Source organism: Cinclus cinclus, chromosome 1, assembly GCF_963662255.1.
Source record: "Cinclus cinclus chromosome 1, bCinCin1.1, whole genome shotgun sequence".
Taxonomy (NCBI): Eukaryota; Metazoa; Chordata; class Aves; order Passeriformes; family Cinclidae; genus Cinclus; species Cinclus cinclus.
In genome coordinates this window covers 100296357-100309676 of record NC_085046.1, presented here as the reverse complement: position 1 = coordinate 100309676, position 13320 = coordinate 100296357, and the positions used below count along the sequence as shown (strand labels likewise).

Here is a 13320-nt window from a genome sequence, read left to right as displayed (position 1 = left end):
AATCTGCTGGTGAGGAGGAGGATGTGTTTTAAAGTTCCCCGCTTCATCCGGAGGCAGAACAGAAACATTTAAGTAATGAGAAACTGCACACCTAGCTCTGCATCTGCACCAACAGCTTCATTTTCAAGAGTTCACAGCTCCCTCTAAATCACATTAAGACCAGGGTTTAAATGCTAATTAGGGAGCATGTGCATATTAATTTGCTGCTTCCTTCTCTCCGAGAGTAATGGGAATGCTTTTAAATGCCTTTTGTTTGGTTTCTTATGGGCTTACTTGGTTTCTTAATATATTACAGGGCACTTCCTGCACTGCTTACAGAAGCAAATTTCCCACTGCTAGTGGGAGTTTTCCCTAAGTAAGGTCACCAGATTTGGTCCCAGGGGAGCAAACTGATCTTCAGGCTTAGCTGCCCTTAAAATCTAGCAGAAAGCCAACCAGATACTTTCTTCTTTAAAATTTGCCGCTATATTGCATCCTTCTCCAAGAATCATGATCCAAGACAAACAACTAGGAAATGTTTTGCTGCAATAATCCTTTCAATTAAGGCTCCCATTACAGTGAAACAGCTGCTCACTAGAATGCATCTTTGTAATGGAACTATTTATTTTCCAGAAAACATTTCTTTAGTTAAGACAGATGCAATAAGCCAGATCCACGGAAGTTGCAGAAATCAAAGCAGTGGGTAAAATATGACCAGCTAAATATCCTTGAACTGAAAAAAGGGCGCTTTCTATGAAGGCACAATTTATTCTTCTGGGTCGACAAAAAAGCCCACTCAATTTAAAGTATGTGTGGCATCTCATTCTCAACATAATGTCAGCGAGCTGCAACTGAAACAGTAGGACAAGCCCTCACACACACATCATTAGAAAGAAAATAAAACACTCCAAAAACTTATGTCCTCTGTCTGATCAGTGATGTTTGCGTGGGCTTTTAAAAGCCCTTTGAAATGTTTGCATCATAAATATTTGATGGACAACCTCTTGCTTACTGTCAGTTAGGTGCTGCTCTTGGCATGGAAAGACAAATGAATCAGCATCTAGTTCCTGCCTCCTGTTCCACACATACATGGTCTCCCCACTTCCAGCCCTGAGCAGCCTGCTGAACACTATTTATTTTATGAAAAAGTTCAACTCACATTACTGTCATTCAAATATAAACAGTAGTGAAAAAAGCCATTATCATGAAAAGTTTAATCCAGGCTTTGTGAGAGCCTCCAAATGAGCAGTTTCCTTGCTGACAATGCAGACCCTGTGACTGCATATATTTCAGACAATGGAGATAGCAGGAGGAGGGGACATTCTTCTTCCACCTACCAGTTGCCAATGATTTGAAAACCTTCCTTGTCAGTTGTGCCTCTGTTGGTGACCAGTGCTGCAAAAAACAGGGAAATTAAGAGAAGCACCTTCCAGTCAGACAATGGATAGATGGGTCCTAGAGGCACTAAAACCAGGATCGTTCCTACAGCTGGACTTTATGATCTTAAATGTTTGTTCAAACCTAAATGATTCCTTGATAACAGCAGCTCCATATTCCTATCTTCAAGAATGAGTTTTCATTTGCTCTTCACCAATAAAGGCATGACAAGTCCTCAGGCTGAGTGGAGTACCACATCTGCACAAGCTACATAGACATTTGTCTCGACGTGCTTGAAGTGCCTGTATCACTGCAGCACCAAATGATTTCTCAGAACAATCAGAAATACAACTGGTGAACAGTCAAGACTTGGCTACCTAGTTCTTCTTTAACTCTTAAATCCTTTGGGAAAAAAGAAGTTCATAAACAGCATCCATGCTTCTTGTTCAGCCACTTAGCAAGGGTAGTTCTGTACTCATGAAAGGAACGAAGCAGCTGGAGCACAGATCAGTCTGCTAGGTGACAACAAAAAAGATCTGTTAAATCATACAAATAACAAGTAGACAGGAAGGTAGATGATTTCAAGAGAAGGAAAGAAAAATACAAGGCTGCACTGTTCTTAGAGTGGAGATTTTCTCTGAGGCTCACTATGACATGAAAGCACAGTGATGATCTGCAAAAAATTAATACCAATCTAGATTTCTGCTTGAGGTTTCTCAAATTCCTGGGGATGCAGACTCTGGATTCACAACCATTATAGACACAGGAGCATCCACAGGAAGTCAGGCTTAGCTAGGAAATCTGATAAAAAAGGCCTAATATCTACTGTGCTCTAAAGGCAGTATTATTTTCTGTCATAATAAGATCCTGTCAAAAGTACATATTTTTCCATGTGTGAGGGTGAAATTCAGAGTAAAAGAAAATAAAATCCATGCTTCGCACTTAACTTGAGGAGCAAATCTCTTGCTGACAAGCACCTACTTGAAGTAAGGTCGAATGAGAAGGGAAAACACAGAAGAAAAATAAATTACGTATGAATTTTAAAGAAATAGTCCACTATTCCACTCAGTGGAGAAATTTCTGGTACTACCAGAGAATAATTCATAGCAAAAAGCTGGTGCCAAGACACTGCAATGAGAAGTCAAGCTAATGCCATCACCTGCCTTGCTGTCTGATACAGTCCAAGGCTCACTTCTTAGTGCTTCTTCAGACATCATCTGGTGTAGTAGATTCAGGATGTGACTCCCTGTAGTGTGACTGCCTTCAAACAAGGCAATAGAAGTGGAGTGAATGGGAACAGCTGCACTGCTTTTGAAAATTGCACTTATTTTATTGGAATTCCTCTCACCTCCAGGTCAGGCATAATAATAAAAAAACATACCTAATAGTTTACTGGCTTTTTGTACTCTTCCTGTATGAAAGCATGAAAAAACTTGGTTGTTTAACATACAGGAGTATGAGAGATGAGAATAGGAAGGCTCAAAATGTGTATTTTATATTCTTCTCACTCTTTCATTTTCCAAACCCAAGCATAATCCTCTAAAACAATATACAAGCTCTTCTGACTGTTGAACTCTTGAAAGCTGTTCTGATGACCACAGTAACGCTCCAAATCTTCCAACATTGTCCATCTCCTTAACCAAACTACTAGGCAGTTTCAAGCCAGCAAATGTTAATTCAGCCTAGTGAAAAACAAACCAAATAACCCTCCCCAAATAACTCAAAACATGGACAGAAAATCTTGGCAAAGCATCTGACTCTCACCATTAATATACAGGTTTTCTGGAGACGTTGGGAAAGTGATTTCAGTATATGTGGGTTTAGAGGCATCAGTTGGGTTATTCTACTTCCCATCACCACAGGATATATTCTGGTTTGTAAAAGGATCATATTCCACTTTGAAGTTAGTTGGGTCTTTAGGCTCACTCATTAGAAGCCTGAAACCTAGAAAACTATCTCTGGTCGACCATGCATACACAGTTTCTAGATGGTGTGCCAGCATTCCCATTTAACCCAAAAAGCCCTTCTTCTCCTCAAATCCAGAACAGCAATTTCCCTTTGCACAGTACAAAAGTAGCAAATCTGTTTTAAGATATATGTGTTGCTTCTTTCTTACTTGTATACATTAGCATCAGCTTCTTGGGACTCAAACTGAATTGACCTTACCAAAGTGTTATCTATTATCTAGGTTGCTTAGCACAACCCCATTTTAGAACAGACATTTTCGTTTAATCTCTTTCTTTCCAGTAGCCTCAAGATATTTATTTATTCTTATCTTACAAATATATTCCAAAATTTGAAAAAATACGAGTTCACACGAGTTCATATCACAGGAGTTCACATGCAAGCGCATTTTCCCCTTCTTTCTGTATTTGAGCTAACATTTTCATTCTTCAATTTAGGATATCACACTCAGGTTTAGAAGGGAAATTATGCAGTCTTTAAAGCTTTAACATTTAAACTCCTCAAGTCCTACTTCTTCCTCACATACAGTAGTTTTTCTTTTTCCAACCTCCTTCCCAGGTGGTGCTTTACCTTTGTCTCTGTGTTTAAAAGCATTGTTCTGATTCAAAATTGAAGCACACAGTCCTGTCTAAAATTTGGGGCATACCCAGGTGACATTTAATTCCTACTTTATCCCTACTTGTGAGCCATGCTTTTAATTATTTTATATTCATATAGATAAGCACATTTCTATTCCTTGTTTCAGGTTCCTTGGAAGAGATTAACTCAGCTTGGCTTCTGCCAAATCCTATTTCATCTGACCACTTCTGACCTCTAAGATTATTCCCCTTTTACTCATTCCTTTCAAACTCTGTTTATTCTTAATGTTGTTTGTGGGAGTTGTTAGTCAGCAAGTTAGATCTGAACTTCACCTCTAAAAAACACCCGCGCTTGAGATGGGAATTCTAGAAAGATTGTTGCATTTTTACTAGATAACGTCACCACATCCAAATGCTTGAGCTCTTCAGTCACTATCTAGTTTCCCTAAACTTATGTTGCACTTCAGGTTAAGAAAACTTTAAAGATTATTTTCTGTTAATTTTGGATCATAAGAAGAGTGATGACTAACTCTCTCTGACGTCCATAGTCCCTCCAAACACAATTTTAAAATAACACTGACTCTTCACAAGTCAGTAATTGTTTAAGAAATTGTTTGCACTAGGGAAGTATTTGGCTGTAGGGTTATTAGGATCATTCATCCTCTAATTTATAGTAGACCATAACAATTGCACATTGATTTTCTCCTCTACTATTATCTGAATCCGGCCAAGATCTTATCAGCCTCCTACCTTCTTCCTGAAATGCAATTTTGACTTTTAAATTGTTCTACCGTAGGATGCAGATTCAAAAATATCCCTGCAATTTCTCTCCAGTCTGCTTACTGATTGACAGAACTAAAAAGCTACAGCACTGTAAACATTTTAGATTCCCCTTTAACTCTGTATCACACAACTTTGGACAGAACTCAGTCAAGACCTCTCAGAATGGCCACAGCAAAACTTTGCTGCCTCAAGGGCTGGTCCAATCCCACCGCAGGGAAAACAGGGCTGGAGAAGGTTCCTGGCTTGGATGAAAAGTCATGCTTCCTGGTGTGTAATGCACATAAAATTACCAAATTATGCCAATAAAAAAAAAAAAAAAGGAAAGACAAAAGGCTCACTAAACCAAAAAATAGAAACATAACACTTCCCTAATATTTACATACAAAGGACACTAAAAAGAAAAAAGTCAATCTAAGTCAGAGGAATTCATGCTTCAGGACAAAGAAGAGTGAAGAGATTCTTGAAGTTTGGCTGTCCTGGCACACCCAGCACCACCATCTTTCCATCAAAATCTGAGGCATGACTAATCAGAATTAGGATTACAGGACTACAAGACGCATATTCAATCATATTCTATAGTCTAAGATGCTATTTTTATATGATTTTGTAAAACACATTCTCATAATTTCATTATTTAACTCAATTTAAAAATGTGACATAAGGTCATTCTGAGTTTTAAATCCTTTCACAACCACAGTAAGCCTACATCAGATCCCAAATTTGAGAATGTGAGCACATTCAGAAAAGTGCCTTTGTCAGTGCTCAACTTCACAGCTGAATTCTAAATCACATTTTCTGTGCTTGCTTCACTCAACCTCATGGCAGAAATATCTACTTACACTTTAGTAGTATTGGATAAAGGGGACTGCTATCTTACAGCAAGCTCCCCTAATCTACCATGCTGTTTCTAGATTACATTCCCATTTCTGCACTCTTTCACCTTCCAAATACAACAATAATAAAAGTTTTATTTTGCACATCCTTCCTGGAAAGGATGAAAATTGACTGATTTTCAATTATTTTTAAAAAGAACAGGAAGGACAGCTAGAAAAGTAACCTTCAGAAGCTGTATAAAGTAAAATTGATATTATTAGGTGTTGCATGTAGCTTAAGGAGTCGGGGGAAAAAAGCAGGAACATTTTCAAACTTCTTGCCAACAACAAAAATTCCTTATCTGCACCTCTTAATTATTTATCTATATAAAAAATTTGACTTTACTTTGGGGTAAAAAGAAGCTTGGTTTTGGCTCTAGTTCTTTAGTCATGGCTTGAGTTAAATTAATGCTAATTAAATTATGGCATATTCAGTCTGAAGCTGACTATCACCTGGGCAGGGGACAGGCATGGCATTGACTTGAAGCATTAAAATACCTAAAGAGAACACTTTCAGATCAACTAAATTCAACTATTTTTTTCCTCCTGAAACAAATGTTATTTAATACATCAGGAGAAATATTGCTTTAAAATAAATTAAATAATGCAAAATCTAATGTAGCTATAAAAGTGCTAATTTCTACAACGAAAACTGTTTGTGATAGTGTCAGCCTTCCCTAACCTGGCTTTTTGTCATATAATTTAGAATTTCCACCACTATCCCAGAAACCAGTCATAACACCAGTCTCATTCCCAACACCTTATTTCAAAAGCCTCTGAAGAAATTTTGCCCTCTTTACCAAGGCTCATTTCCCTTCTCTACATTTGAATCTTTCCAAAAACTCATGCCATCGATAATCACAGAGAAGAAAGTCCATATCAATTAGTTAATTGGAAGTTAGAAAAATTTCTAGTTATTTTCTCTTCCTGACTTCTGTATTCTTGCCTCAGCTCTGACAGCTTTACTTTGCTTGCAAGTCTTCAATCAACACACTGCTGAGTTTCTGCCATACCTGGATCCAAAAACATTGCCAGCACTCATCTAAAACATGATAATGAAAATGGGTTACACATTGCTCATGGGAATCCCTGCTTACAATCTAGTCTGTGAAAGCCAAAAAAGTGAAACATCTCAGGCACTGCACTGTCTATTCTTAGAGTGAAATATCCCATTTTGGAATAGCATTACGAGGCACTGAGAAAGCCACGAGTATTTGTTATCACACACAACTTAGACAGATACAAGATTCTTGTACCCAACACTGTCAGTCCAACGCTTCTTGTGAGTTCATTCTCACTTAGTTAAAGGAGGTTCTAATTCATCTCCTAAAAAAAGATATTTTTGGTCCTAAATAGTTAGAAAGCACACAGTACCAAAAACAGAAATGCTCACTTACTCTTAAGATGCAACAGCATTTCTGAAGGTGGTTAGTGTAAAGGTATCTCTTAATTTTCAATCTCACATTGCTAAAATTTCTATGAACAAGTACTTCTTACTGGATTTGGCCCACCAATTATAAATAACACACTCCACTGTTCACTCCCAAGAGAATACTTCATCATGTTGGGAGTGGACAAACCTAGCTAAGATGCGGTGTTTTAAGTTAAAGGATGTTTATGTAGCAGCCTGGCGTGCGTCCATAAGGGAACATGCACCCAATCCAGTAGAAATCCCTTTTGTTATTGCTGAAGAACATTTTCTAACTTATAAAGATATCTTCATACTGACATTTTGGGCTAGTACAAAGAAACTCAGTGGTTTCAAAGACATTACAAAAAGTTCTCCCACCCTGTTTAGTCAGCATTTCTATTACTGCCCAAAGTACTTTCCATTGCTCACTTAAGGATAACAGGTAATAAATCATTTTCCAATTAAGGAACAAATCATCTTTGTGATTATGCAGGTAAAATGTGGGTGAAACTCCTCTCAAAATCACATATAATCACATCCAAACTGACCGAAGAGTATCGTAAATCTACCAAATAGGTCAAAACTCAAGTTGTACTCCCCAAAACTACGAAGATTTTTAATTGAAATACATATTTACAACATATGCCTTCTCACTGCAACCAATCCATACATTCTAATTTATAATGAGATCAGAATATGACTGGGTCTATGGTCTGTTCATGTCCAATGTCCATACTGGCAGACATGACTGAAAACTCTTTTGAAGAACGAAAATGCAGTGCACAGCTCATCAAAACTATTAGAAATGAGTGAACAGGTACAGGTTCTGCTTCTTGCATCTAACAAGCCTTTCCATGTTTGCACAAGCCCACACTTTCCTTATACATAAAAAGTGGATACAATTCATAATTATAGTGGCAAAAAAATACATAGCAGCAAAAGCCAGTAATTCACAGCAAAGTGATTTAAACAAATATAATGAAATCATTATATTTTCCTTTGTCTCATGTCCATGCTTTACTTTCAGTATTCTTGTCTATATTGATGCCATGGTGTATTTTCCATAGTGACACAAATCACTATGTAACATCACATCCTCTACCTGAAGTAGTCCAACTACAATTAGCCCCAACAACAATACTGTGGGTGATATAAGTGCTGTGAGGAAAAGAATCATGAAAAGATCTCCTTAGACAGATGCAGTAATAGACTTGTAAGCTTAAGATGTACATTCAATTGAATTTCTGTGCAAAGCAATCAACAAAACCTATGCAAACAAGTCTTCCCAAATCAAAATCTGTATTTCCACTTCCATGCAGATAATTTAGGAAAACCAGAATGTTTAAAAGCCCCAAATTAGTCACATTATTTGTGTTTTCTATCAAATCCTGTTAATAACATTAATAACATAGTTGTGTTATGAAAATTATTAGAGCTGGCTTGAATAGAAAAGATCAAAAAGTTTAAGAATTTTTTCCATAGCTTTGAGACAGAGAAAGACATATAAGATTGCAAACATCAACATTCAATAATGACAGACTACTCCAGTGTATGTGTTAGTGTATAGACTAGAATGTTGTATTTCTCAAATGTTTCATTCTTTATTGATAGAGCTTTAAGTGTGACATTTGCCATCAACAGGACATGGTTTTAACAGGGCTGATGATAGAGAGGAATTCTGTTAAACTCCCAAAACTGGTGATTTCATTTCTTTAGTTTGAGTTTTTCAAGTTATTTTTAGGTGCTTTCTGCATACACACCTTGGGCAGCAGTTCATTGTGTAGCAGCATTCAGGAAATTTTGAAAAGCTAAAGCTGAAGCTCTGCCAGAGCAGGTGACTGTCACATAGAAAGTACTCTTTTCTCTTTTACTAAAACCCATTCAACTGTGAGCTTTTCAGTGCAAGAGTTTACACTTAAGGGATCATTTTTCTCTTTCGTAAGTATCACAGAAATATTCACTTAAGCTCCTTATTTTGTTCAGAAGTCTTAATACTTTGTGGCATAGATGAGGTCTAAAATTACGCTTCTAATTTAAGATATTTGAACTCACTGGAAGCTTAAATGGTCAATTCTGAGGTCTATCATTAGGACCCATCTTCTGCTGAATAAATACCTAGGTTTAGCCAATTCCTGCCTTGAACATCTAAATCAGATGTCTCAAGTCAGATGCTTAAAGTTAGTGTGCAACTCAAAAAAAAACAAACAAGTGCAAATGAGGGTAAAAAGACTTCTACTAAAACAGATGCATTGTAGAATTGATGAGTGCACACAGGGGCATTGTTCTCATATGAAACTCTAATGTTTGCATAAATATTTTCCCATATTCACTTGGATAAATTCTCTCCTGAAAACCCTTTAGCTATATTTGGTGATCCAAATTTGTTGCTGCAACCCTTCTGCATCTTACAATTCTGTGCAGATTATTGCAAATCACAAACCCTTTAATATCTGCAAAGCAAATTCCACTGTTCCATTTCTTTACCATGGTTTCAGCCATGCTCAGAATAATGCTCTATTAAAAAATGTTTGGATTATATTTCATCATTTTATCAATCTATGCATTTTCAAAACATCATTTTTACTGATCTGAGTGCTGCACCAAGTTCATTTTTTCCAACGGGGATACAGGTTTTGTCATCCTGAGCAGCATATTAATTCAGAATCAAACCCATTCTTTTTTACCATTAAATAAGTAGACTGAGCAAAACCTAGCTTGTGTGTGAAATCAATGGATTCCCTCCCTCTTTTTTTTTTAATTTACATCATTACTGGCTACAGAGTCTTATTAATCAAAAGTTATTAAATTAAATAAAGTTAAATAAAACCTATCTAAATGTAAACTTACATCTCTTATTAGGAAATAAAAAGCCACCTAAAACAGGTATTTAGTACAGTTAAATGAGCCATTGTCCCAAGACAGGGCCAATCTATGTTGTCATGTTTTATTATTACTATAAAAAACATCATGCACAAGCCTTTATTAAGGATGAAGACATAACTGCAGTAGACACTAGACACAAAGGAAAAAATATCACTAATATAAAAATCTCACAATCAAATAAGTTAGAAACTAGGCTGTTGCACAATTTACTATGCATTTGTCATGTCCAGAGAAACAGGAAACAAATCAGTTCCTGATTTTAGAGATCATTCATATAGAAAAATTACTGCTAAAATCACAGAGCTTCACTACAAAGAAGTAAATGCCTCAAAAACTGTTCCCATTAGCAACCCTTGAAAAATTGGTCAGGTTTTAAGTTACTCCTGTAGACAAGAAGATGCTATTTGCAATGAATGTTTTTCATACAGTTGTCTCTGCCTGTGTTCCATAGGTTAGTTTTAAGTTTTAGTTTTAGTTTTACCTGCTGACAGATAAAATACCAACCTCCTTTGCAGCAGAGGAGACAAATCCTTCAGTTAGAATTGAAACTAATACATGGAATGTAGGTAGATACACTACAGTGACTTATACTGTCACGTTTAAGGATTAATATTACTTTATCTTAGTAATTAACCTTTTTAAGAAGATTAAATGTTTAAGGGGGCAAGAAGGAAAAAAAATTGCTCATTAATCTTTAAACACCGCCTGAACTGTTTGAGTGAATATAATAGGTTTTCTCCAGTGTTTCTAACCTTTTAAGTTTCTGTCAAAATTTAAATTAATCTAGACTGAAATCATCCATTTCAGATTAATTTCTAATTCTATATCCTGTAAAACCCTTAAGCTTGGTGGAGAGAAGCTTCATAAGTTCGGTAACTGTAAAGTGCAAGGTGACAAACTAGGAAAACAGATGAAAGTGCAAGAGATAGGAATGTTGGTCAGAGATAAGGAAAGGAAAGATTAGTGGAAAGCTAGAAAGATCAAAAGAATAAAAATACTTAATGAAAAGAAACAGAATTTCAGGAAAAAAATATTATCTGAGTGACAGAAGTATTAGGTAAAAAGAACAAGCGCATAAACATATATTTGTTTTTGGTTTTTTTTTAGAAAATTTAAACTTATCTCTTTTTTTACTCTGATTTACTAGTGGTTTGGCTGGTTTTAGCTAAAATATTGAAAGATTTCCTCTTTCTTTTCCATCTTCTGGACATAAAAATGCCCCAAAACAACAACCTCAATGACTTTCTAGAAAAACACACCTACACACACACAATTTATGTAATGTGACAGGGACAGTGGGAAAAATGGGTACACTCAGAAATACTAAATTTATATAAGAAATCAATTCAGACAAACACATCATAGCATGACATTCAAGTGAAGTGCAATGCAGTGTGATATACAATGTGGGGAAACTATCCAAAGTCCTAAGAAAACATTTTCTTCTGAGAAGAGATTGCTATCATCAGTGATGCAAACTAGATGACTCTTAAGTCACACAGGAATTAGTCTTAATCAAATAGACTTTTTTATACTCAAAAAGAAGAGAATTTGTATGTCTCTCCACTGTCACTCTTGGCATCTGGAAAACGGCTCTGTTTATCCTGTCAATCACTTCTCCTGGCACAGAAGGGGCAGCAAAAGTAAAACACACAAAACCAATAGGGTAATTTCACATCATCTGAGCAGCTGTGACCAAATTCCCAATGAGTTTGGGAATGAGTTTCCCTCTCAACTCATACCTTTAGTACCTTTTAGAGAAATTCTAACTCGCAGCTGGACGTTTGCTCATGTTCCATGCTTACACTGTCCTTGCAATATTCCCCTGTAAAAATGAGTGACAGCCTCACCAAGAGTGGGATTTCCCAATTCTTATGCTTGCTTAATTTATTTTTCAGGCCCATTTTTCCTAGTTCCACTGGCTACTGACACAGACAACATAAACTGAGCACAATCAGTATGGATCCCCACCAAAGACAGGAACACCTGTCTGACAAAGACACGGTGGAAGAGCTCAGATTGTTGAGCCTGGAGAAGAGAGGGCTCCAAGGAGAACTCATTGCAGCCTTCCAGTACTTTAAGGAGGTTTATAAAAAGGAGGGATAGGGACTTCTTATGCAGGCAGATAGTGAAAGGACAACAGGCAATGGTTTAAAGCTGAAAGAGGGCAGAGGTTTGGTTGAGATAGTAGGGAGAAATTCTTTACTCAGAAGGTGGTGAAACATTGAAACAGGGTTGCCAGAGAAGTTGTGGCTATCCCATCCATGGAAGTATACAAGCCAGGTTGCATGGGGCCCTGAGCAACCTAATCTAGTGAGTGGCATCCCTGCCAATGAAATCAGATCATCTTTAAGGTCCCTTCCAACCCTACTATTATTCTATGCCAATAAAAGCTTTAAAATATATAAGAAAATGTGCAGGCCTATAAAGGACCCCTCTCCTCCTCCATTACAATGTAAATACCCTTTTCAGAAGTACTGCATTCTTGCTGTAGACAAGGCAGAATGGCACACCTCTGCATGTAACACATAAATGCTTGAATGCCTGATGCAGTTATTTGTCATCTCTAACAGCAAGCCCTTCGAGTTATTTTTGCTAAGGCAGTGGTATAATGCCAGGATGACAGTTGTTAAACTAAGTACCTATAATACAATTGAATGAAAACTCTGACATCTAATTTAATTCTCATAATTAACTACCAATTCAGACCCGGAGCACAATCTATGATAAGATGGCTTTGGGAGGGTTCTGAAAACCCATTATTTCACGCAGACCACGTCACAATTCCAGAGAAAATAATGCCATAAAAAAGAATGCCCAGTAGAGCTATCAGACAGCCCTGATGCAATTTGGAGCAAGCATGGTTGGAAGTCCTTGGGCATCAAAGCCAGCATATTTTGAAACTACAGCGTCAGGGAATTTACAGTATGTATTAGAAGTCAGATCACTTAATGAGGGGATAATGCTCAGGACTTCACCTTGTACTACACCAAAGCTTTTACATGTACTCTGTGCACCACAGACTCTGAAGAATGAAGCAATGAACTTCTTACCTTGCATCGTTGCTTTCGTGGGTTCTGAAAACAGAGGAATGAGCAGGAGGTAGATGAGGTAGACAAAGGAGAGCCCATTGTAACGGAATGCACAGGCTGCAATGAGAGAAAAGAAAAACAATTTGTTTAACTGACCTGATAAAATCAAATTAAGTGGCACAAAGCATTTCCCACTTGAGTTTACAATTTACCTTGTCAATTTTGACCACTTATTTGAACAATATTTTTCACAGGTATTCAAGTTTATGCTTAAAACAAATCTTAGAATCAAAGATTGGGTCAGGTTGGAAGGAGCCAAAAGTGGGTAATCTGGCCCACTCTCTCTACTCAAGCAGGGTCTTCCCAGAGGATATAGGATTGCTTCAAGATGGTTCTTGAGTATCCCTAATGAGAGAGACTTGTATCAATGAAGTCTTCTC

At 37.0% G+C, this 13320-nt stretch overlaps 1 protein-coding gene across 1 annotated transcript in view; it reads right to left on the bottom strand.

The window, feature by feature from the left end:
- PIEZO2 (piezo type mechanosensitive ion channel component 2) overlaps window positions 1–13320 on the bottom strand; it is a 283163-nt gene that overhangs the window by 219985 nt on the left and 49858 nt on the right. Inside the window, exon 2 of the mRNA XM_062500913.1 lies at window positions 12902–12997. Coding sequence (XP_062356897.1) covers window positions 12902–12997 — 96 coding nt within the window. The remainder of the gene's footprint in view (window positions 1–12901; window positions 12998–13320) is intronic.